The sequence below is a fragment of the Arvicanthis niloticus genome, chromosome 5 (assembly GCF_011762505.2).
Source record: "Arvicanthis niloticus isolate mArvNil1 chromosome 5, mArvNil1.pat.X, whole genome shotgun sequence".
NCBI lineage: Eukaryota > Metazoa > Chordata > Mammalia > Rodentia > Muridae > Arvicanthis > Arvicanthis niloticus.
Window position 1 is genome coordinate 52,226,217 of NC_047662.1, and position 26,992 is coordinate 52,253,208.

The window sequence follows — 26,992 nt, forward strand, 5'->3', positions numbered from 1 at the left end:
TACTGGCATGTCTTCAGCTTTTGTGTCAGTTCTGGGGCTTGAACTGAAGTTCCTTGTTTGCATGGCCAGTACTTTACTAATGAGCTATTATCGTGGTTTCTACAATATAGTTTTGAATTATAATGTGGCATATTGTTCCTTGTAAGTTCTTGATCAGAATCATACCAAAAACACACTTGTGAAGTTTGTTTTGTTTGTATCTGCTTGGAGGACCTAAAATAGAATCAGAAGTGTTGTTTAAGTTCTTGGTAATGTTTTGGCTCATACTTAATTCTCAGAAGCCTCTTATAGAAGAAAGAAAATGTTTGGAGTCTGATTGGTTTATGATCAGTCTTCCACTTTGGTGGAATTTGCATATGAAAGCGAGTAAACTTTCTGGATTTCAGTTCATTTGTAAAGTCAGGATTTATTTGGTTGCTTTGTATTTGAATATTGCTCTAAGGATTAAGTACATGAAAATATTCAGCATAGGCACTGGCAAATAGTAATTGAATACTTTTGTCTCTTTTGTGATATTTAGTGGAAGACATACATATTCTTAGATATGTATACATTAGAGCTTATATCCACAATATTCTTTGATATGCACTCATTGTTATTTACACTTCTTGGTTTTACAGAAATCTTCTCTACATTTACCCTCAAAGTCTTAATTTTGCCAACCGTCAAGGTTCTGCCAGAAACATCACGGTGAAAGTCCAGTTTATGTATGGGGAAGACCCGAGCAACGCAATGCCGGTAAGAGCTGCTCTTCACTTACTCTCTTACCCTTTATTCAAATAGATGAGTTTTGTTTTGTTTTATATCACTATAAGAAGCTCTAAACTGCAATAGAATATATTCTTTAAACCATATTTCTGACTGCATCACTTCCTGAGTGGATAGTAATATCTTAATTCTAGTTCTTCATGAGTACTTGGCGTATGTGAAGCACTCCCAGAGATGCAAAGATGAATAAATCTTGTAATCTAGAGAATGCAGTACAGTGAGAGACTGCAGCTTTGTCTGTCTAGGGAACTCTCTCAAACTGTAGGTGACTTTGCTTTACATTTGGCACTTGTGGTTCTGATTTTCCTCATCCCCTAATTAGGAGAATGTCAGGCAAGGGCGGTAGGAGGTGATGTCCTTTGCAGATGGCTCCTAGAGACTAATCTTGGGTACATATTAGATATATCTAGGGAGTTGTTAAAATGCCCAGGGCCCCGGCTGAATCTAGCTGGAATTCACTCATCTCTGTGGCTCTAAGCTAACTAAAAATTTAAAAGAACAAAACAAAACAAAAAAAATCATTGAGAATTGTGATGTGCTTTATGAAAGACTGACCTCCAGTCGACCCGAAGATGTCACAGGTGGGAGAGGATGCCTGATGAGATAACAAGTAAGCATCTTACCAAGACTTCCCCTCTCCCTGTTCGAACAAGAAATGGTAATGACAGTAGGTCTGGAAAGGGGAGCAGGGGAGGTCCAGGACTGTCCCTGAGAGTCCTGAGTACTGCAAGTACTGTGATGTAAGATAAGTTAGGAGTCTGTTATGGCTAGCCTGAAATGATGCTGGACTACCACAGCTGCCAGTGCTAATAATAAATTCAAGTTCTGTGACAGTTGAGATTTGAGGTAATTGAAGTTGGAAACACAGAATAGGTGTATGCTAGGGCATACGATTTAGCCTCAGACAGTGCAAATGCAATGAAAATGCTTGACTGAGCATGGTCAGGCTCTTTAGAGTTTTCTACTCACTGGGAAAGATGTCTTTCTTCTTTCCTGTTGCTATACTTGTATTCACATGTAGATCTCCTTGACACCAGTGAACACAAATTATTCATCTTTGTATTCTCTTGCAGCAGCTATTTCAGAAGTTAACATATAACATGTTGAGTTGAATAAATATTTACTGAATAGATGTGGAGTTTATTTCTGAAGCTTGAAACTAGCATTTTATTCTTTACTAGATCCTTATTTTGGCTAAATTTTGGTTGAGGTCATATTTGTCCAAGCAGATGCTGTATATGAATTGCCGTGTAGGTTTGAGCTTTATGGAAGATATTGAATATGTCACATTGTTTACTTTCCAGAATCTTCCATGTCTTAGCACATTCCTGGCATCTTCCACACAGCACTGGGTACCCCCCACCCACATGGGCAGTTAGACCCACCCTCTAACTTTGGTTTGGGATAGAATTTTCTTGCTCCTTACACAGTATGGTTGCCTGCTTATTTATTCTGTGCATTAGATTGTGAGCTCCTTGAGGGCAGGAACCCTGTCTCACATGTATCTGTATCTTGATGCGAGCATAGTGCTTGGCTCTTAATTAGTGTTCAACTCTGTTGCTGAGAGACAGACTAGATATCTGATGATCAAAACTGAACACATTCCACTTGTTCTCTTCTGGTTGCATAGTTTGCTTTGTGAAAAGAGATAGTTTCTAAATAAAAAAAGATGCTGTGTTTCTTTCACCTGTGTATTATTATTTATATGAGAATATAATGCTTTTATGTTAGTGTAAATGGCAGCTATGAAAAAAAAATTTATACATGAGCCTAATGCATTTGTTATGTTTTAGACTATGACTATTCTAAGGGTCTCCATATAATTTTTGATTATATAATTGTTAGTAAGACAAAATTGTAGCATTTGAAATTATGGCACAGAAATAAAAATTTTTTAAAGCATATTAAGATGACTAGGTATTGTGATGCTTGCATTTAATCCCAGTATTTGGGATGCTGATATAGGAAGATTGAGAATTTAAAACCAACCTGGACTACATATCAAATTCAAGTCCAACCTGAGCTACATAGTGCAACTGTATCTCAAATTGAAATAAGAACAAAAATAAACAAACAGAAGCATACTAAAGCATTTGAAAATTGTTTAAAAAGAGCCTATCAAAGGGAGTAAATGTTTCTGTATTTGCTACTCATTTAAAATAGAATCACCTGCTTGAAGTTTTAGAAAGAGGAACAAATGTCAGTTACCTTCTCTACAAAAGGAGTAAGCTGAATTGTTTTACGGTCTGATAATACAAGTGTACTGACATGCTATTAAAGATTGCTGCCAGATTGAAAGTGTTTAATTTGTGGCATTTCTAAACTGTACTGTCATAGTAGTCATAGTAGTGATGACGATGACATCAGTCTCTAACCATGTTGCTGGCTCAATTTTGTATAAATACTGTACATTTTTTATATGTGGTGGATTTTAAAACTAACATACATGCATGAGTCTAAACCGGAGCACCTCCGTTATGAAGTAAGTTGCAGAGTGTACGAGAAGTAAAACATAAACAGTATAATGTAAAAATAGTACTTTGTATCACTTATAAACAATTGATATTTGATCTTCAGAGTGACTCTCGTGTTTTAGTAAAGCCACCACATTGTATATTGATGCCACCATGCTGGAGTAATTTTCTTATTTTAAGTTCAAAGTGATGTTATTCCCTGAATGTTCACTTCCTTTAACAAAAAGGAAAGATGGCTGAAGATGTAGTTCAGTTGCTAGAGACTTTGCCTAGCATGCATGAAGCCCTGGTGCATAAAACTAGGCATGGTGGCACATGCCTATAGTCCCAGCATTAGGGTCAAGGCAGTCCTCAACTACAGGTGAAGTTTAAGGCCACCTTTGATTACATGAAGCCCTGTCTCAAAAAGCAGGGAAGAGGACAAAAGTGTATTTCATTACTCAGGGAATAGAAATATAATTGTAGAAGCTTTCTGAATGGTTGAATGTCAGATGGGTCTATCATTGAGAAGATAGTTAAGCAGTTAAGCTTTTATAAGTAGGCACATTGTTCTTCACTGGGCCGATTTTGCCCATTTTCTCAAGTAGTTATTAAAGCATACAATTCTTACATAGATGTGAACCATCCAGCATTTATTACAACCAAGTTTCAACATGCTGTTATTTGTTACAGGTAATCTTTGGTAAATCTAGCTGTTCAGAATTTTCAAAGGAAGCCTATACAGCCGTAGTATATCATAACAGGTACTGAATTACAATATTTCTTTCAAAGTTACTCACTTCTTCGTGGCATTGTTAGCACTCACCTTAGTGTGTTTACCAAATGCTCTGCTGCACTGAACGTGCCGAATTCACGACTGGCATCAGAATGACGATTTTCAGTCTGTAGGTGCGCAGCTCTTCTTTGTAGACATGTCAAATATCAGGCATTAGACAAGAACATCTTTTTAAAATTCTGTTTCTTTCTGTATAGTTATTGATTATTCTGGCCCTTTGATCTCTGCCTTATCATTTTCCTCAGATACTTCCTCATTTTGTTGAACTCTGCTCTGCTCAAGCTCCTTTGAGTGATGTGTTCACCATCCTGTGATTCTTTGATTTAGTAGCTCCCTAGGGTTAGTTCTGTGAGAAATTATTAACCTTGTATAGCTTTTATTTTCTTGTTTCTCTGTGTGTGAGAGGGGTAGTTATTGAATTATTTAAGGGGAAAAAATCACAAAATTGTCCTATTGGGTGAGCTGTTGCAGAATTATGTATCACATGTAGGGACTGCAGTCATTTGTTTCTTTTCTGTTAGCCCCCTTACAGTATTCTTATGATTATTTTGGTTTGGTTTTATTTTGTATTTTTTCTCTCATGAAGCAGTAACTATGGGAGTTTCCTGCAGCTTCTACTTTTTTTGTCTGCATTTCTAGCTGATTGATTATGGTTGTAAAATTTGAGATCTGTAATTTCTCTATTCACAGTTTAGATTATCTCCATACTTGTCTGCCTTTCCTTCTCTTTAGTAGTAGCAATGACCCCCTCTCCTCTCAGTGTGACTCACTCACATCTGCTCCCAGTCCCATTCTACTTCTTCAGAATATGGTCAGCTCCTGTCTCTTGCCCATCACAGTTGTTTCTTAGCTCCATCCTTTCTTTCAAAGTGAGGCGTGTGCTTCACTTATAACAAGCCCCTGAGCTGTTCCCTGGGGCTGCGGTGCGTGCTTTCTGCTCCCCATTAACAGCTGTTTCTCTCGCCTTTACTGTGCAGCCACAGTTAAGTTCTGTCTACCTTTTGAGATTTTCTGTCTGTAGTGACTTCATACAAAATACTAAATCTTTGCTCACAATTCTGTGTCTGTATCTAAGTGATCTCTCTCTGCTGCATTCAATGGAGGGAAATGCTTCTATTTTAACATTTATACAGAATACTTCCAAATTATTTCCAGTCCTGACCTTTTGTGCGCATGTATCTTTTCATTGACCAATGAGACACACTGGTTTCCATGTTCTGTATTCTTGGTTTCCATGTTTGTCTTTACAACACTCTCTATGTTACTAATGATACTACCATTTTTCTGGTTCAGAATTTGACATCTTTGATGTTCTCCTTCTGTTCTCTGGAATCTAATCAAAATTGTAAGTCTCAGTATTCTCCTTCCTGTTTTTTTGTGTTCTCTGTTTCTGGGGCTTTCTTAAACCTGTATTTACTAAACTCTGTACACTCTTTTAGGCCTGTATCAAATATCATATTTTGATTTCAACATGGAAATAGTCTGGTTAACTTTGTTTTTGAACTGCTTAACCTATGTGGTTTCCATCAGGAGCCGGCAAACATTTTCTATGAAGGACTAGATAGTGTATGATCTAAGCCTATGGCTATCTACCATCTGTTGTAGTCACTGAGTTCTGCTACTGTATCACTGAAGCACAGTAGTCAGTCAGTGATGTTACAGTAATGTGCTAAGGCTGTGATCTATTAAAAGTTTATTATGGACCCTAAAATTTCAATTTCATATCAAGATTTATTATTATTCAAAATTTTAAAAACCTTTTAAAAATATAAAACCTATTCCTGATCTTCAGGAATATAAAACTAGGTAGTGTACTGGGGTTTTTGACATCTCTGTCCAAGTCATATTCGTACTAATTTATATAGCTTTAAGGGAAATTGTTGTCTTATTTATCTTTAAAACAACCACAAAAATAAAAATTTAGTCCAAATATGACAAGCCAACATATTGAAATCAGTAATTCTTAAAGATACCTATAATGTGATTTCAGGGAAAAATGAAGAACACAGATATTGCATAACAGGAAATATATTTCTATAAAAACAACACTTTCTAAAAGTTTTTCAGTTTGGCTGGGTCATTATTATTATTGTTTTAATTATTAGTGGAAATGAAATGGCAGTACTGCCTGACATCGCTTATAAATCCAGGTTTTTATGATTCAGTGATGGTTGGTGAGCTTAGTAGTAACAAGAGACGTGCGTTAGAAAATGTTCACTAGGCATCAGGCTCTCAGCACCATTAGCTCTTTCTTGTTACCTTATTTAAGGCCTAATTCCACTTAGTGTTTTGTGATCAACTCCACACCTGCCAACGTAGTTTTAAGGCTTGTTTGAACAAGAAGAGTATTGACTGATCGACATCTGAGAAAGAAACTTACCTGGCAGGATGGGCAGCCTTCACTTTAAAGGTGGTTGGAACCATATGGCTTAGCTGTATTTCCACTGAGTATAATTCTGAAAGATGCTGAGAATGGAAAAGTAATTTGCCTCCATTGAGTTCTAATTTTTACTTGTATATCAAGAAAACCAGCCAGGATTCTATTAAAGTGTCCCTTGAGACAACTCCTTGTGTTGAGAAGACGCATCATGAACATCGAGCATGACATTCTTTTTATTAGTGTAATGGTTAGGAGCACTTCTATGCTGTTGGACAAGTTCAATTTGCAGGCTTTCTCTGATTTTGTCTTTATTGTCTACTGTGTCTGCAGTAGTCTGTTTGCTAACATTATTTATTCCTTTTAACAATGGAATATTTGAAAGAAAGCATTCCACAGAGAGCCTAACTTAATGTTTAGGTATCTTTAGAGATACCCCTCACAAAGGGTATCTTTGCTGGCACCCCAGCAAAAGGAAACTGGTATGGCTTAAAAATATATGCCCAAAATACTTATTTGACTTTTCTTTGTAGTGGGTTCCAAATTTGGTTCATAAATGTAGTACAGTGCCCAGTGTGATGGAGATCTCATTTTCTAGATGGTAATTATTAATGAATTTTCAAAAAGTAGGATACCTCAGCTCATTCATTAAAACATTATGAACAATTTCAGAAACAGTGTTTGCTCCCTCACCTGAAAGTAGAAGTTAATTATTTAGAAATGAGGATGATGAAAAAAATTCCCTGGAATAGAGAAAAGACTGTGCATGAACCTAAGTTAATCTTAAGACCAGTCAGATAAGCAAATGCAGTCATTATCCATTTTAAACAAATTAATGACTATTGATTTTTGTTTTGTATTTCTTTGTATGAAGGTCTCCTGATTTTCATGAGGAAGTCAAGGTCAAGCTCCCTGCCACACTAACTGACCATCACCACTTGCTCTTTACTTTTTACCATGTCAGTTGTCAACAGAAACAAAACACTCCTCTTGAGACCCCAGTTGGATATACAGTAAGTCTTTCTGTTACTGTCTTACATTTATGTTAAGGGGTTGTAAATGTCTTGAAATAGTTATGAACTGTAGTACTCCGTAGATGCTTGCTGTCGTCGAGTGCTGCCCATTGGAGTCTCCGTAATTAAAGCTGCACTGCTGAGGAGGCGTCCTCACCGCAGGTGCTCCCTGTGCCCTTAGCTGGTTAGGAACTTTCATAAAGGCTTAGGTGTTGGTTCTGACTGTTGGGTGTTTTCCTAAGATGCAGCAGTATAAACATAATAGACTTAATGAGAGGATGATTCAAATGAATAAAAGAAACCTGTAGACAAAAATGAAAGCCTTTGGATATTTTTTTTAAAAAAATTAATTATGGTCATACTGTCAAGGTTAACACACAGTGAAGGTGCTCTCATACAATTTTGTTGTAGAATTTACCTTCAACTTAAATTTATATTTGATTCAATATTTTTTGTCTCTTATATTTGTGACAGAAAATAATTTATTTCCTAGCAGTTAGCTTTTATACTTTTATTTTTAGTATTCTAGTTTTCTCTGTTTAAAGTGAAACTATTGTTTTTAAATTGATTTTGTAGACTTTTCTAGAACTGATTCTTCCTTGGATAATAAGGCCACATACTAAATATTTCATGTTAAAGTAGTCAGTTTTGGAATTTTCATGAATTAAATATCGTAAGGGGAATGCTGAAGGCCCATCGTTACTTAGATAGTTACACACTTAATGCCTGTTGATATGAGAGAAAGATAAGTTACATTCTTAAGCTGACTGTCCACATAATGATTTCAATAACAGACACCTGTCTCTTTTATTTAAAGTGGATACCAATGCTGCAGAATGGACGGTTGAAGACAGGGCAGTTTTGCCTGCCGGTCTCCCTGGAAAAACCACCACAGGCTTATTCAGTGCTTTCTCCTGAGGTCAGTGCCTTTTAGCATATTTAACTCTCCAGACCAAATGAAAAAAGATTTTGATCATAAAGATGTTTACCAAACAAAGATTTGCTGTTTCTTCTATGTGGATGCACATAATAGTGTTTTTCATTGATAATCACAGTTTTTCTTTTTAAAGTATGGTAGCAAACTAGTTTCTACATGGCTGAGACAGGAGGATTGACACGAGTTTGAAGCTAGCCTGGACTTCATCATGAATGTATAAACATGGTATTTGTTACAGACTGTAGCTAAAGACTTTCAAATAAACATATATATATAACAACCCACCAGGTTATCTCTCTGTTCCTCATGCTGTGTTCTGTCACCCATTCTGCTGTTTTTCAGTGGAAGTAAATACAAGTTAAAGCTTAAAAACTCAGAAAGATACAAAGAGAGGATAAAAAAGACTTGCTGAGGATTGTGGGAGAGGAATGTGTGGGGTGGACAAAAGGGCATGCACAGTGGAGAGAGGCCGCTGACTGGGAAGCACCAACTGAAACATCCTGCTGGAAAATAGGACAACTATTACCTTCTCCCTTCTTCCCTTCTCTCCCTTCCCTTCCTTCCCTTCCTTCCCTCCTCCCTCCTTCCTTTTCTCCCTCATTGGGCTGAATATGATACCCAGGGCTTTTTACATCCTAAACAAGTATGCTACCATTTAGCAAAATCCCCAGCCCATTTGATGAATTTAAACTTTGCTGTGTTATTAGGTTTAATGCTGGGCTTTACATGTAACCATGCTTAAGTACTATGAAACTTATTTTTCTAGCAAAACTATTTCTTTAATTTTACCTGGTAATCATTATTTAAAGCTCTTAAAATGGTTTTTAATATAGCTTTATTACTCTTCATTTTCTCTATCTTTTGACTGTTTTCCTTTAAGCACATCCTGAACCCATAAGCACTGTTTTTGTTGGGTCCCACTCCCAAAGCTGAGTGAGTCAGCTTCACACCTCCGTGGCAAATACCTGAGAGAGACAATATGAAGGAAGTAAATACTATAGTGGCTTACAGTTTGTTTGCCTGTGTTGCTCTGAAGTTTTGAGAAGGCAAAAGAACAACCCCGGGATTCCAAGGGAGGGAGAGTAGAGTTCCTCACTTGGGACAGCAGCAGGAGAGGGAAGGGTCCTGCACACGGGAGATCTTGAGCATGCCCACAGTGACAACCTCCTAGATTCCACCACCTCATAATCTGTCTTCTCATGAATTCATCAAGGGAGCAGGCTGCTCAGAGGATAGAAGCCTCTGCCCACTCACTCCCCAGATGCCCATCACTTGGCATCCAGGCCTTCAGGGCCTACTCTCTACCCAAACCACAGCAGTGCTCTTGACTTCTACAGTGGGCTGTGTGCATGTGCTCCACTTCACATTTCTATGTATCCCTTTTTTTCTGACTTATTTTTCTGGTAAAGCATTATGTCTAATGATACCTTTACTAGAAAGTTCCACAGATACCTCCAATACAGAATGTCCCAAATTGGTCTCATTCTTGTTGACTACTGTTAGGACCTCAGAATGAGAAGACCTTAGTCACTAATGTGTCTCAGAGTGGAGACATCTGATACATGTCCCAGGAGCCCTGTTTGTTGGGCTCTAGGGAGCAAATTCCTAGGAGATAGAAGTGTTTCAACCTGGAGCTAGTTTTCTTTTTTCTCTTTGTAGAAGTATAAAACTTGGTGTAGATTATTTATCATTATTACCTGGACCTTAAAACAGTTTTGTTTATGCCTAATTAATGTCAAATGAAAATACATTTGTATTACCTCATGATTTATACTTCTAGATGCTTATCTTAGAGATGTATTTCTATAATTGTGAGAAGATCTGAATATTGGTTGTTTTAAATTTAATAGTGGTTGCACTATAGATGGACAGTGATAGTTTCTGATTTATTATTATTTTAGTTATAAAATAATATTCATACAAAATATTTTATTTATATCATAATTGCTATTTAAATTTATTGATCCAAGAGCTGGAATGTTAATAACTTGCATCATTTATTATCTCTCCTATTCCATATTTATTTACTTTCAAATTATATTAAATTGGCAGGTTTTAAAAGATTGGGATAAAAATGTACATAACAGTTTTTAAAAGTTCCCAGATATTTATGCTGCCAATTTTCAGACTGCAGACCTGTTGAATTTATAAGTATGTTATATATTTTACCTGCATATTTTTATTGGGAAAAATATTTTTGAAAAATAAAGTTGGGTTCCAAACCTTTATTATTTGACTCAGTCGAGGGATTGAATCTCTACCTTCATGTGGGAATTTGAAAAGGAGCTATCAGCTGTACTAGGCTTTTCTTTCTACATATAAAAGGACAGCTTGGGGGGGGGGAAGGGGGTTCCCTCTTATAGTCCACTTGTTTTGGCAAGACTTCAAGGCTGTGTGTCTCAAGATGATTCTTGACTGATGGCTGAAGTGTGATTGGCTTTGCTAGTTAGGGCAGAGTTCCCTCTTTGGCTCTTTGGAATGCGTTTCTCTCATACCCAGTCCTGAATTTTTAAAGCATAAATAAAATACAAGAAACCTGCTTTTGGGCCTTTGCTTGCCAAGGTTGCCAGCCCATCTCTTCTTTCACCTTTTAAAGTCTTCATGTTCAATTTGTTAATTTTACCCAGAGTTTTAGCTGTGTGTAGCAGAAGTCCAGTGTATTGCTTGTATTGAGAGGCTCCAGGGGAGTTAGGAGGAGAGAATGGAAGATAGATATAATCAAAATGCATTGTGTGCATGTATGGAGTTCTCAAAAATAGGAACTTTCAGTCCTAAAGCCTTTGCAAGCCTGTGCACACTCTGCTTTGTGTCTTACAGGTTCCTCTACCTGGTATGAAGTGGGTGGACAACCACAAAGGGGTATTTAATGTTGAAGTTGTTGCCGTTTCATCCATTCACACACAAGTGAGTTTTAGTATTTCTTTATAATAGGTTTCACTTAGCTGAATTGAACATATACCTCACTTATGACAGTGCTGTTATCTCGCCATGCTTTAGGAATATATGTTAATTAAAAACAGATTTGGACATTTCTTTCATTAAATTCCATTAAATACTTTGTCTTTTAAATGTGACTGATGTATTTGTATACATATTGTATATGTATGTAATTATGGGTCTTTTTCTTGTTTTTAATTTCTGATACATGGCAAAATAGAGTACAAAAGGTCTTGTGAGCTCATTTTGAGTCAGAGTCAAGTATCTCAGGTGGAAAGTTTTTAGAGATGATTTGGTCCAGGTTTTTGACTCTGTTAGCAGTAAGGAGGGACATTGTCTAACAAAAGACAGGTTCAGTTAGGAGACAAATCAACCAGCAATTTGAATCAATAACATTTTAAATGCAGATTTGTTCAAAATATTAAAGATGATTTGTTATTAAATGAATGTTAAGAGAAGTCTATGATAGCAGACAGGTAGCAGACAGAGAAGTATCAACAAAGAATCTTAGAAGGCCAAAGGAAGCTCCTGAGGACTGACAGACTCTGGGGAGAAGACTCATTGCTGTAAGAATATGTAGCTTAGCATTCTGTGGAGTCAAAGAAACCTGGTGGAGAGCGCCTACCACAGGAGCGTCAGAGCCACTGCTGCCCTGTGGCACATCCTTACCATCTAGCCCCAACCAGGAATATAAGACAGAGCCTTTCAAGTCATCAAGCCCCAACTGACTACAGCTGACAAGGGAGCAGCATGGGTGGGAGGATTTAGCTCATGAGACAGTGAGTTAGTAACAGGCAGTGCTTGCTAAAAGTATCTGTCATGAGAACTGAGCTCCAAAAATTAGGCAAACTCAACCTACAAGTGAGGTCCTTCATCACTCAAAGATTCCTTAAGTAACTGATAGAATTGGAGATGGCTGTTTCACAACGATGACAAGAAGGGATATATATATACACATTGGAAACAGTGTGAATACTTGTATGTGGCTTTTTGCATTATCAATTGATATGAGATGTTACTGTTCTGTAGTTCTTGAGGTTTAGGAATTGATGTGGTTAGAGTTGTTTAGTTCTGTGTCTGCTTTTTGTTGTAGGACCCCTATCTTGACAGATTCTTTGCTCTTGTCAATGCCTTGGATGAACACATGTTCCCGGTCCGCATTGGGGACATGCGGATAATGGAGAACAACTTAGAGAGTGAACTGAAGAGCAGCATTTCAGCCTTGAGCTCCTCACAGCTGGAACCAGTAGTCCGCTTTCTTCATCTTCTGCTTGATAAACTCATACTTTTAGTTGTTAGACCTCCTGTGATTGCTGGCCAAATAGGTAACTACATTTATATGGGATGAATCGTTATATTTATAATCTATAATTCTGCATTTCTAACTTAGATTTAAAAAGAATACTGATTTCTGTTTGCTGTGCTTGTTGTGGGAGGAGGTGACTTGTATGTGATAGGAAATGATATCTATTTATAGTCTTTTACTCAAACTATCAAGACAAATTAATATTTAGTCACCAAATATTTATTAAGCACTTATGATGAATCAGATATTCATTGACACTATCCAAGCTTGGTCCCTGCTGCTAAGTCCTCACAGAGTAGTTAAAAAAAAGCAGCCAAAAAATAATCCTGTTACATTTTTATAGAGCATACAGTGTATCCATTCTGCATCTTCATCCATCTGCTATCCTCATTTCCTATAGCTCTTCTCTTTGTTTTCTCAAAATCGCTGTATTTATTCTCTTTGGTACTCTGAAAAAATAGAACTCCTTCTCAATTTCACCCTTTCCAAATAAAAATCTTGGGAAGAAATTGAGCCAAAAAGAAACACCAGCTACTGTGTTATTATTTGTTAATCGGTGGCACTAAGGAGATGTCTGCTCAATGTCCTGAGATATATATTCTTTTAGGGACACTTGTTAGTGGAGGAAGTTCTTGGTTCAAATACTCAAAGATGAATAGGAGAACTTCACAAGGACTCTTGAAGGAGAAGGAGGCACATTGATGGAGCACTGTTGCGGCCTGAGCTGCCCTATGTTTGGGGGCCAAAAATGTCAAGGACCGCTCTATCAATGTTGGAACCTGCACTGCCAAAAGCCTTGGGGACTAAATTGTTAGAGCCTGCACTGCCCCAAGCTGCTCCGGTCTGTAGGTCGGGGTTCAGCAAGAGAGAGAGTGAGAATGGACTCGAGGAATGGAGACCAGACAGAATGTGATTCAATCCCGTTTATTCTTCAGTCTCTCTTAGTCTAAGTCCCAAGTCTTGAGTTCCTAGTCCCTAGTTCCTAGTTCCTAGTCCCTAGTTTCTAGTCCCTAGTGCCTCCAAGTTCCAAGTTACTTCTTCCAAGTGCTAAGTGCCTAATGTCTAATGCCTAATTCTCTGTTCTTCCTCCAAGTGCCAAGTTCCTAATAACTAATAATTCTTCTTCCGAGTTCTCTAGTCCAAGTGTCTTCTTCCTCAATGTCTAATTCCTACTGATTTCTTCTGTCTGCCTTTCACCTTTTATATGTCTCACTTCTAACCCACGCCTTAAGGTCACGCCTTTAAATCATGCCCTTAGGTCTTGTCTCTAAATCTGATCTCTAAGTCACGCCCTTAAGTCACACACCTTTAAGTCTCACACACCCAAGGGAAAATCCTGGGTATCTAAAACAAGATGGTATCAGAGTGTGCTCAGCTGTTGTAGGCTATTGTAATCAAGTCTCTTATCAGGGTATATGGTTCAAGATGGCTGCAAGGATGATAGCCGCCTTCTGTAGCTCCCCACAGAGCACAGACACAAAGGACTTGGGAAGCGATGGGAAGACTTGTAAGGAATGAGCTATAAAGTGGAGGGATGGAGGGATGGTGACTAGAGGTGATGTGTAAGAGGAGAGATAGTGGTAGGCTTCTCTACCACACTTTAGGAAACCAGGAAATATTAGCCTTTGAGAAATCTGGCTCCAATTAAGAAAGCAACATGACCAAATTTTACTTTTAAAGGCACACTATCCAGGGGCTGGGGAGATATCTTTGTAAAAGTGCAGTAAGTGTGAAAGATCTAAGTTCAGATTTCCAAGACCCCATACACAAATGCATAGAGTAAGTATCTGCAATGTCTGTATTACTTTAGGAAGGTGGGAGTTGGAGAAAAGGGACTTCCTAGAAGCTAATGGGCCAGCTACTCTGGCACACACAAAAGAAAAACAACAAACAAACCCTGACTCAAAACAAGGGAGAAGGAAACAAACAGACAAACAACCCCAGCTAGGTACTGGCTTTAAATCCCAGCAGTCAGGAGGCAGAGGCAGGTGAATCAATAAGTTCGAGGCTAGACTGGTCTACAGAGTGAGTTCCAGGACAGCCAGGGCTACACAGAGAAACCCTGTCTCGAAAAACAAACAAAAAACCAAATAAGGTAGAAGACAGGTTAACTTCTGACCTCACACGTGCTGTTGACACATGTGCACCCTTCATAACTGTGATGTGGCACACATGCCCCTGTGTTCACATGTGTGAGTACATACACAAAAGACACTATGTAGTTGAAAGTGGAAAGCTCCAAAGCAGAGACAGGTTTGAAGTCGTGTACTGCTTCTTACTAAAAGTGATAAAACCCCTGCTATTAAGGCAAGAGAGAATAGAACAAGGAAAAGAGGATGGTTACTTTTGGGATGGCTTTTTAAGAAAATCAAGTTATTACCTGTTTGGGATTATAGAAACAAAATTAATAATAATAAATTGGAAGGCACCAATCAAAGTAGCACTGTGTGCTTTATTTTTACTTTGTATAAATGAAATCCTCTCAGTCTGCTTGGGTAGTCCTGTCTTAGTCACTCTTCACCATAACCAAGGCAACTGTCCTGTGAAAGTATGTAGTTACTGGTTCCAGTGGGACGAAGTCTAGGACCATCATAGCAGGGAGCATGACAGCAGACAGGTAAGCATGGTGCTGGAGCAGCAGCTGAGAGCTCGCTCACTTCTGATCCACAGTCACGAGAGCTGGGAATGGTATGGGTGAAACCCCAGTGACACCCGTCCTCCAACAAAGCTCCTGATCTTTGCTGACAGTTCCATCAACTGTGGACCAGGCATTCAAATGGGGCCCTTCGTACTCAAACCACACTTCACAGATGAGTACAGTGGCAAACATGTTAAAATCACTCAGCTCTCATTACCACAGCCAAAACTCAGCCCAAGCAGGCTGTGGAGTATATCTCATACCTGACAAGTGTCCACTGATAAAGACTTTAAGAACAGGTTAGTCTAATGAAGGAAGAAATATAAGAAGTTTGGCTAGAAGGGAAATCTGGGTTGAGTGGAGCATAAGAATCGACTGGAAGACACTGAGAGATGGTGCAGCATTTGTGGCTCTTCCAAAGGATCCAGGTTCAGTTCCTAATGCTCTCAATGGAGATTTATAGCCATGTGTAACTCCAGCTAGAAGATCCAGCACCCTCTTCTGTCCTCTGCAGGTACCAGACATGCAAATGACACATAGACATATATGTAGGCAAAACACCCGCACACATACACTGAAAATGGGAAAGTTAATGTGATCATGTCTGCCTACTAAGATAAATCATGTGCAAGATAGGAAAGAAAAACAAGATAATGGAGTGAGAAAAGACACAAATTCAGGAAATGAAAGTGAAGTTAGATCTCTCCTGGGGAAGGGGTATTGCTTTTCCTGGAAAAAGCTGATAGGAGTTTTACTTTCTGTTAAGTTTGTAGGTAGATTTGAGACCTTTTATGCTTTGTGCATGTTCTGAGTGATATAGAAGGTAAGAATTGCTAAGTGAGTAAGATGGATTTTTTAAATGTAATTTAATTGTTATTTTATGCGTATGAGTGTATTGCCTGAATGTATATATTATATATGTGTACCTCATGCATGCCTGGTAGCTGTGGAGGTCAGAAGAGGGTATCAGATGCCCTGGAACTGCAGTTAACAGTTGGTTGTGAGCTATCATGTGGGTTGAAGGAATGAATACTTGGTCCTTGGGAAGAACAGTCAGTGCTCTTAACTCCTGAGCCATCTCTCCAGCCTCTGGACCTGGTTTTGGACAGGATTCTGTGGATTTGGATAGTTACTATGAGGAGGAAAGAAAGAAAGGACTTAACCAGGAACCTGGAATTTGCTAAACCCTCGCAAGATTCTGTCTCTGTTCACTGGCCCTCTTAGCTCAGTACATGTTCATTGTCTTGAAAATGGCCAGTTCACTTGACTATTTAACCTTCAAGAAACTTGCCTGGCCTCATTTAGCTGTTCATAAGTTTCTGTCATGATTAAATGAATAATCACAGAACAGACACACTTGTTAAGGTGGCCTTTGGCTTACCTAGTTCTTCAATGTGCTGTCAGAATCCCCTGTTTTGTTTTTTTTTTAAAGATTTATTTTTATTTATATGAGTACACTATAGCTGTCTTCAGACATATGTGAAGAGTACATCAGACCCCATTACAGATGGTTGTGAGCCACCATGGGGTTGTTGGGAATTGAACTCAGGACCTGTGGAATACTAGTCAGCTCTTAATTGCTGAGCCATCTCTCCAGCCCCAATCCCCTGGTTTTAAAGAATTGTTGCGCTATAGCAACATGGAGGATGGAGTGGGTGGTGTTTTGCCATTCCAGGTGCTTTGCTGTCTTCCAGTTTTACAGCCCCTTCTAATCCTTTCAGAGTCAATAATTTCAGTCAAGTTGTTACTCATTATTATTTTTAGTAATTTATTGTTATTTTAAATTTCTTTAAAAATGATAGGTGCACATTGCACACTGTTTAGATTTTCAGTATCATCTTTAAACTGAGTTGTTAACTCTTGAGGTTGTCTACAGGATGGATTTCTCTGTGCTTTGTATTACTTCTCAAAATAGTTTTTTTTTTTTTCCTGTTGGGCAGTGTTTTTGTTTTAATTAATCTACCCCATACAGTATTCAAATTAAATTCATAAAATATGTTGGTTTTTTTCTTTTGTTTTCAAGAATACTTTTTGTTGAGCTAGTACAAAATTCAAAATCAGTACTATTTTTATATCTTATACACTTAGGGTATCATCATTCTGTTTACAGTCTTTTGTAAAAGGGACAGAGCCTTCTTTCCTGTGGAACTGCAAGTCTATAAACATTAAAGCAAAAGTATTTTCTTCTTTTTGAAAAGTTAATTTAGGGCAAGCATCTTTTGAAGCTATGGCATCGATTATAAATCGACTTCACAAGAACTTAGAAGGAAATCATGACCAGCACGGCAGAAACAGCCTTCTCGCATCATACATCTATTATGTGTTCCGCCTGCCTAGTACTCACCCTAACTCACCGTCGCCAGGTACCTGATCTTCTTAGGATTAAATCTCTTTCATGAGGTGTTCTTGACAAGACTGAAGTACTCAGGTAGTACATGGTGTTACTCACACACATTCATAACATTTATTCACTCTCTACCAAGGAACCTTCGCTGGGTTAGTCATTGAAGGGGTATGCTTCCTTTAAAACAGCATTTATGTATCTTGCTTTAGGTTGATTTAGAGAGTTGGCTAAATTAATTATTGAAAGTGAACCTTGACAGTCACTTCATCCATCTCTGAAAACATTTTATCATTTTATGTTAAAATTAATAGTCTTATTTTATTTGTCATTCAGAGTGGTTTTGGACATTTAAAGAGAAACATTGTACACTAATTTTTTATTAACCTTAAAAGGTCTATAGTAATATAAAAAATAGTTGTCTAGAAAAATTCCAATTGTTTCATGACCAGTAAAATAACATAAGCTTTCTGAATATTAAAGCCTCAAGTAGTTTCTTGTCTTTTGTATGACATTGGTGATAGTGGTATTTGTGAGGGATAGTTGAGTTTCTATTTAGTTTGTTAGTTAATTATTGAGCTTTGGAAACTGCCTACCTGTTTGTTATATAAGCAGTCATTCATCTCTAGTGATGATGGTACGTGCTCCTTTTTTGCAGCCTTTGGCAACATGGTCAGGATCCTGACCCATAATTTACTTACTGTCTTGAAGAATTTATGCTGTCTAACTTGAGAATCTGAGCATGGGAGTGATAGTGGTGTACCCAGAACACAATACCCAGAATGTGTCTCCATCTACCTTTTTGTTTAGTTCAGTAGTAATATTTCACACATTTGACATGTAATCTTTTTCCTGCCCTGATCTAAAAAAAGTATACACATTAATTAGTTGTAGATTTGTGTCATTTTCACTAACGCATTGTAAAATATTCTACAATTCAAAGACAGAGAGAGCTGGGAGATGGCTTATTCTGTAAAATGATTATCATACAATCATGAAGACCTGAGTTTGATTTCAAAACCAATCTTAAGAAGCCAAACATATATGCATATGTATGTATCGTATGTGTATATATATATATATATATATATATATATATATATATATATGCTCACAGAATATACATGTGTATACACATGCACAAAAAAGATGCAGATAATGAATATAATCGCTGGCTATTTATTTTTTGTTTTTGTAGAGAATGCTTGATTTTATTCAACGGAATTCTTTGTTTTTTGTTTGTTTGTTTGTTTGTTTGTTTTTTTTGAGACAGGGTTTCTCTGTGTAGCCCTGGCTGTCCTGGAACTCACTCTGTAGACCAGGCTGGCCTTGAACTCAGAAATCCGCCTGCCTCTGCCTCCCAAGTGCTGGGATTAAAGGTGTGGGCCACCACCGCCAGGCAAATTCTTTGTTTTTATAACCTAGACTCTTAGAATTATCTCTTTAGGAGTGTGTGTGTGTGTGTGTGTGTTTGTGTGTGTGTGTGTGTGTGTGTGTGTGTGATATGAAACAAAAATGCTATTTTTTATTTTTCATATCACTTATGAAGATAGAGAAATTAAAAACATATTTTCATTTAAATGATGTTGGTAATAAATTGGCTGTCTCTATAGCAGAAAGTGTAGGCAAAAGGGAACAGAAGCAGTACCGGCTGCCACATTTTTTTGTCCAAGACACAACTATGTTTGAGTAAAGGTGGTGTTTGTGCATTTCTTGTTAGTTTTATTTTTTTATTGCTCATGAAATATTTAAACATTTAAGACACTGATTTTTAGTTATAATCTATATGTTTTTGTGTCAGCTGCTATAAAGTAGAACTTCACATAGCTGTCACTGGTTCTTGAGTGTTTTATTTCTAATTATTTCTATTTTTAAAAAGAACATGTGTTAATTTTTATTTAGAAACTAAAGCAATTTGTAATTTTTGTAGAATTTTGTAAAGTGTTTGATTGTTTTAGGGATCCTCTCTTACTAATTATGTGCTGTTTACTGCAACTCTAGGTCCCGGAGGTTTGGGAGGATCAGTGCATTATGCCACAATGGCTAGGTCTGCAGTGAGACCTGCAAGCCTTAACTTAAATCGTTCTCGAAGCCTTAGCAACAGTAATCCAGATATATCTGGGACTCCCACATCACCAGATGATGAAGTTCGATCAATAATTGGCAGTAAGGTAAACCGAGCATATGCTATATCCATTTATGATAGTTATCCATGTATTTAATTTATTCTTAATTTTAAAACGTATTTAAGTTCAAAGTATGTACAGAATTTTTTTCTATTTTATTTGAGTTAGAAAAAAAAAAACCAAAATATTCCTATTCTGTCAGCAAGTACTTTTCACATTTCTATTAAATATGTTTGCTGTTATAAACTGGTCTATACATTGCGCATTTAAAAAATAAATCTGCCAAATTCTAAAATTTGTTCATGATAAATCATCACATACAACTTGTCTGATATCTTCTCATGTTAAAAATTGTTAGATTGATTCTCTAGCATGGGGAGGGACCTGTGTCTTTCAGTGATGTCCTTGTGAGCTCCTTCTTCAGGAGAGTATCCAGAATAGTTCCTGGCCTTGGTTGGTAAGAGAGTTACATTTCCTATGAACCTGGGTGAACTGCACTAGGACTAGAAAGGTGTGATTATTTAACCATGCTTAGTCATTAACCTAGACAAGAGAGACCAACGAGGAGAAGACCCACCTATACTTTATTCAGAGCCTCCATTATTATCACACCAAAAATATTCTGGAAAATTACTTTTCTACATATATAATACAAAGATAACTTAGTTTAAGCTTAGGAAAAGTACCTAAGATTTTCTTAACCTTATTTTTATCCTCAATCTTTTTGTTGTTGTTTAGTAGAGGGAAGTACTTAGCAGTTGAATACTACAAAGTCATGTTTGGTAACTACAAGTATTTATTGTCCAAAGGCTGTAGATAGCATATTCCTCGAGATTCTACCTTAAAAATATCTCTTAATTTCCATACATTATGCCTCCTATAACAGTTATTCTTTTTATATTTTTTATGTAACTTCAAAATTTAGAACAAGGAAGCCTATATTAATTGGTATTAGTTTTGCTTTTTAAAACAATCATTTAATGGAAAATAGTAACAACTTGTCCAAATATATATGAAATTAGTATACATATGTACATGTGGGTGTGTATACTATTTTCTTTTGTTAAAAAAAAAAAGTCATCACAGCATGTCTTAATTAAGTTTTTTTCCTTTGAGACAGTGTCTCATTATATAGCCCAGGCTAGCTTTGAACTCATGTTCCTTCCGCTTCAGCCTCCCATGTGCTGTGATAACAGGTATGTGCTGCCAACCCAGATCTAATTAAGTTTTATTTTAAGTAGTTTTACATTTTTTTACTTTCATTGAAAAAATGTTAATTACTTTCATATTTTTTCCTAATGTTAATAACATACTTCTATCTCATAAAAATGTTAGGAGTCTGATTTTTTTCATATGCCTATTCTTAATTTATTCTTACTTTATTGTCCAGGTTAAATTGCTGTAACTCCTTCCCTTTAGAGATGGTGTCTTTGTCTTAATCATGGTCTTCCTGTAGGTCTTTCCTCAGGACCAGTAACTTAGCCTTCATGGTTTCATTTCATGAATTTTGTCATCTGGTTATTATCCATATTTCTTTCTAGTGTCCCAACTCTGAGAGTTTACTATCCTTTTCTGCTTCTAGTCAATCTTGTTTTCCTCAGGAGGAAAGAGGGAGAAGTTTCCAAATGTTCTGTCTTCCTCCTGAGTCATTGTAACTAGTCAGGACCGGTCGTATATTCTTGCCACAATCAAACCTCAATATCTCTTTTCTTCTCAGACTTAAAACCATTGGTAGAAACAACTGGCTCTTCTATGTCTTGAAAATGGCAGCTTGCCTCCCCTGAAGTCCCCAGTGCTGTCAGTCAGGCAGTCATTCTGTGTTCTTTTCATTCTGCCATAGGTTTCATTCTGCCATAGGTTGTTGCCACAGACCACAGACCCTCCTTGATGCTGGCCACCGTGTCCTCCAGCTTCTGTCTCCTGCTTAAGGGAGATGAACCTCCCTTTGCTTAGTCTACTGCTTCTTCTTGTCTGCACTTTTCTCACTTACTCAGGGTTCCCAGTCTAGGAGTTCTTTGATCTCTTGTTCTGCATGATCAGTTCCTTCCTATATACCAAATCATTTCCAGCCACAGACAGACATACTATTTCTCACTTTTAAAAAATTCTCCCTAGTGTTCCTGCTGCTACTTTGTACACTATTTCTGTTATTTTGGTAGGGAAGTGTCCTGGAACCAGTGCTGGGATTAAAGGAATGCCCACTCTGCTGTCTCTTAAAGTAGAGTCCCTTATACTTTGTGTCTTAGTTCTTCTACTTTATAAATCTTGTGTCTTCAGTTCTTTTACTATTGCTGTCTTCTTTAATTAACTTTCCTATTGTCTCTCACCCAAACTGCACTTGTTAATATTACAGTTGTTCTCCACCATGCTAAATCCAATAGTTGTGTGTCCAAACTTGGATTTTAAAATTATTTCTTTCATCTTAAGTTTTTATGTGTTTTTGTATATGGTATGTGCAAGTGAGTGCAGATGCCTCTTGTAAGAACATCAAATTCCCTGTGGCTGGAGGTGCAGGCATTGTGAGCTATCTGGCTGGGAACCCAGCACAGAGCCTGTGCAAGGACAACCCATGCTCTGAGCCCCCGTTCCAGTCCTGCCAGGATCTTTAACACAAATTCTTGGTTTTCTTTTGTTCAGTTTGCTTGGCTTCTGCGACTCTATATTGTCTTAGTGTTGTTCTTCAGAGTTTACTGTTTCAGTCTTTTCATATTCTTCTAAGTTCTTTCTTTTCTGATAATCTCTTACTGTCCAAGTATCGTGTTTTATTAAGAACTTTTGCAGATGCTAGATTAATCATCCCTCACCTTACTTTTCAGTACAGACCTCTCTCAGGAATTCCACTTCCTGTTTTCCTGAATCCTTTTTTCAGATTGCACATATGTTAAATGAGGCGCCTCAGGGTTTCTGTTTGGTTGAGTTTCTGTTTTCTTTTCTTCATATCCCCACCCCATGCTGGAGATTGAACTGAAGGCTTTTCATATGCCTTCTTATTGTCTCTGCCATCTTAGTATAAGATGGCAGTGTGTCTCTCTGAATTAAGGAGATGAGTTTGAGATGTTACCCTGCTGTTACTTTACTTTCTGTTCACAACATGATGTCTAGAGTGTTGCTTTACAAGTTAAGATGGACAAGAGAAGCTGAGTCAGTTTATATCATGTCTCTAAGCAGGATCCTCCTGTGACCAGCTCTCTGAGATCATTTAGGACTTTACTTAGAGGGCCACCTTCCTAGTGAGATCTGCCTAAGATTCTGGTTAAATGCTTGCATAACTGGTGTTTTAATCTCTTTTCATTGCTCTGATAAAGTGTCATGACACAAGTAACTAGAGGGAGGAAGCCCTAGCATTAGTTCACACTTACAGGTTATATCCCTCAAGTCAGGAGCGGCAGGACCCTGGCCACCTGGTGTCTTTAATAAGGAAGCCAAGAGGGAAGACTGTATGCAGGTCTCAGCTCATTTTCTCCATTTTATACAGTTCAGGCTCTTTTGCCCAGAGAATGGCCCTGCCTACAATTTATATGAGTCTTCACAAATCAATTAGTGCAGTCAAGACAACCCCACAGGTGTGCCCAGAAGGCCATCTCCCAGGTCATTCTAGATTCTGTCAAGTAGACAATTAAAACCAGTCATCACAAGTCCACCCATTGCCAGTCGGCACCCAAACAAATCACTTTTAAACCATATCCTACTACCCTTTGACCCTGTAGGTTGTGACCAAGTTATAATATGAAATGCGTTCTATCCAGCTTTAAAATCTTCACAGTAATTAACAGTTCCTGTACTTCAAGATTCTACATAACAGGTTAAATAACTCCCATATATAATGACACAGAAAAAAATACTCCCACCCCCAAATGGAAAAACTGGGATATAGCAAGAAACAATCACCAAAGCAAAACCAGAATTCATAAGGGCAACCACCAAATCCTGCAGCTCTGTGTCTGGCATCTGGACTTACGATTTAGTCAGCTGGGTTCCAAAAGGCTTGAGTAACTCTCGCCCTCCGTCTCTGGTGCCCTTGGAACACTTAAACTCTCTCTTAGGCCAGATTCTTCTATGCCCACAACTCTTGATTCATGGTTTTGACATCTCTAATATCTTGATGTCTTCATTGAAATGTAGGCTTTACCTACATGGATTTGCACAGTGGCCTCATAGGGCCTCTCCAAGGACTGCAACCCTATCATGCATTGCTTGGCCTCAGTTGCTTTCCATGACCCTCTCATTCCTGCAACTTTCATGCCTTTAAAAAATAGGGTCAGGGAGATGTCCTCAAGATGTAGCCTGGGTTCCTTGGGATATAGCTGTTTCAGCTTCAGTGATCCCAGGGAGACATCCTCCTAGGCAATTGCTTTTGAGAATTGGTAAACCCATCAACCTAAGTGTTACTCTTTAAGTGAATCTGAGTCGTCACAAGTCGGAGCCTCTTAGGAGTACAGTGTTGCCTGCAGCGTTGTCTCAGTGCCACACAGGTTCTCTTTAGTAGTGCTGATCTCTCTCTCTCTCTCTCTCTCTCTCTCTCTCTCTCTCTCTCTCTCCCTCCCTCCCTCCCTCCCTCCCTCTCTCTCTCTCTCTCTCTCTCTCTCTCTCTCTCTCTCTCTCTCTCTGTTTTTTTTTTTTTTTCTCGAGACAGGGTTTCTCTGTGTATCCCTGGCTGTCCTGAAACTCACTCTTGTAGACCGTACTGGACTTGAACTCAGAAATCCGCCTGCCTCCCAAGTGCTGGGATTAAAGGCGTGCGCCACCACTGCCCAGCAGTGCTGATCTTTTTAATGGCTGTTTTCTTATCAGCAGTTGACTGTTACTCCTTGACATTTGTTCTGCCATACAAATTAATTAGTCCATTAGCTTTAAATTTAACTTTACTTATGTTCTCAGGACACAGGCAATATGAAAACAGATTCTTGAGCAAAATATCTATGAATGGCCCCCTAGTTCAGATCTTGACAGAGTCATAGGTTGGGCTGCCACTGTCTGCATTTCTTGTAGAATTCGTACCCCACCCCCAGGGCAGCTCATTAGGTTTGTCTACCTACAAGATAAGACAAAGTATTGGCAGTAGGCAAAGACACACATATACCTGGCACATTTTACTTTTTCCTTGTTTCTTAAACAGCTAGAAAGTTGTTACATTAGTATCTTTGGGTAATGAATTTGCTTAAGGACTGGTTTTTATATACATACATACATACATACATACATACACACACACACACATACACATTCATTCAGTTTTGTAACACTTGAGTTAATGGAAGTTATTTGCATCACAAACTAATTGGCTACATATTATCTTTAGCTTGTTTGTTTTTTGTTTTAGAGAAAAGATGGGATGTTTCTCTGTGTAGCCCTGGTTGTTCTAGCTTTACTTAGGTTTTGATGTATAATTACAACTATTCAAGTGTCAATGTGGTGTTTATGAAATATAACTGGCAGCAAACTGATATTTTATTCTGATATTAATTTTCATAAACATTATTTTAAAAAGAAATTTTCAAACAAGTTTATAATACATTTGTACAGGCAGTGTACTCTTACTCATTATAAATTAATTAATTCAAATACAAAATTTTAATCTCTGGACTATTTTTGTATAAACAACTTCTGGTATCTGCTGCCTTCAAGACATTAGCCTTCAACCCTCCTTAAACCATGACGAAGACTAGTTTATTATTTTTATTTTGTAGATAAGAAAATGAATGAAAAAGTCATTTATTTTAGATTTTTGAATTAGCAAGCAGAAAAGTCTTTGTGAACCTTATCTCCCATCTTAGGCATGAAGGAAAATGGATGATTATATTAATGTTAGTTACTTCAACTGTTCTGTGTTTGGGAAGAAAAAAAGAGTAGAGAAAATATTCTCCCTAAATTCAAAACTCCAAGCAGTGGTCAATTTCCTTTCAGAAACCTCTCTTGAGATACTAAAAAATGTATTGATATGTAGGCCTTACCCTCACTGACTCTCACTGACCTGTTTCATGATGGGCTTGGGTCACCACATTTGCTGTTGCTGTTGGGAATCTTCCCGAGGAACCTGTTGTCTGAACAGAGCTAGTGGTCAGTGTGCCAACATGGCTTCACTTTCAAGCAGTCTTACCTTTGGTAGTTTGTGGTTCCAGTACATTTGTGGCTTCAGTATTTTTAATAAGGTTGCTTTGGGTTATCTTTGTAATCCTTTGCCCTCAAATTCTCTAAACACCCATTGCAAACTTGCTCCATCTCGATTTATCAGGTTCTCTCCCTTTAGGTGAGTTTGAAATCAGGAAGTTGGGGGGTAGAAAACAAAATATGAATTTACAAAGCAACTTTACATGATTCTAATACTCTTAGACTTGGGAAATTGAAGTCAGGCCTCAGCTGACTTTATCAGGAACCAGTAATCTCTTTCAATAACTTGCTGCTGATGTATTTATTAATAACAAACACATTAAAATTTAATGAGAGTGATGATAACAATATAATTCCTAGAGAGATATAATGTTTTTCTTTTGTATGTATATGGGATAGAACCCCATATATCTAAATGACCAGTATTAATAAAATGAAATACAACTTCACATTCACTGTTGTTATTAGGAAGGGACAAATTTAGCTTTTCTTTTACATGATTTTTAATTTTCAAAAAGAAAATGAAAGAGGCAAGGTCAACAGAATTGTGGAGTTCTCGCTGCAGAGCAGCCTTCCGCTAGTGAGGATGCAGTGAACTTAAGGTCTTCTAGCAGAGCGCTGAGTCTTTTCCTCCAACTACACCCCCCACCCCCCCAGCTCAGTTCAGTTAAGAGTTTCTACCATACTGAGGAAGCATTTTGAGTGTAATGCTGTAGAAATTTCTGTGGTTTATACTTTAAGGCAATCACTTTATATTGAATGACCTTTAAATACTATACTTAATATTCTTTTCTTTAAAAATTACGCTATATGATAAGATGATGTGGATGAACTAATACTCTCTATGTTCCTGAGATCTTTCGAGTTGCTTTAACAGTACTAATGAAGACCATGTTTGCATTGGGAGGACTGGGTTTCTTTAAGGATAATTCATAGCATGCACCATGTAACATTTCTCTCCTTTCCAACTGCTCTCTGTTATGTGCTTAGGGTTTAGATCGCTCCAATTCCTGGGTTAACACTGGTCCAAAAGCTGCCTCATGGGGATCCAACCCCAGTCCAAGTGCAGAATCAACACAGGTGGTGTTTGCATTATAGGTTTCTTTATTGGCTGCTGATGTTTCCTTTAGAACATTACCTTTTAGTACATGCTGTAATTTCAGTGGCTTGCTTTTATTTAATCATTATAAGT

At 37.7% G+C, this 26,992-nt stretch overlaps 1 protein-coding gene across 7 annotated transcripts in view; it reads left to right on the top strand.

The window, feature by feature from the left end:
* Dock7 (dedicator of cytokinesis 7) overlaps positions 1–26,992 on the top strand; it is a 190,758-nt gene that overhangs the window by 97,020 nt on the left and 66,746 nt on the right. For 5 of the 7 annotated variants that reach the window (XM_076934628.1, XM_076934627.1, XM_034502690.2 and 2 more), the window contains exons 15-23: positions 621–738; positions 3,915–3,985; positions 7,269–7,407; positions 8,225–8,326; positions 11,162–11,248; positions 12,375–12,606; positions 17,424–17,588; positions 19,568–19,737; positions 26,791–26,880. In XM_076934628.1, coding sequence (XP_076790743.1) covers positions 621–738; positions 3,915–3,985; positions 7,269–7,407; positions 8,225–8,326; positions 11,162–11,248; positions 12,375–12,606; positions 17,424–17,588; positions 19,568–19,737; positions 26,791–26,880 — 1,174 coding nt within the window. The remainder of the gene's footprint in view (positions 1–620; positions 739–3,914; positions 3,986–7,268; positions 7,408–8,224; positions 8,327–11,161; positions 11,249–12,374; positions 12,607–17,423; positions 17,589–19,567; positions 19,738–26,790; positions 26,881–26,992) is intronic. The other 2 variants (XM_034502691.2, XM_034502693.2) reach the window with 1 other exon arrangement.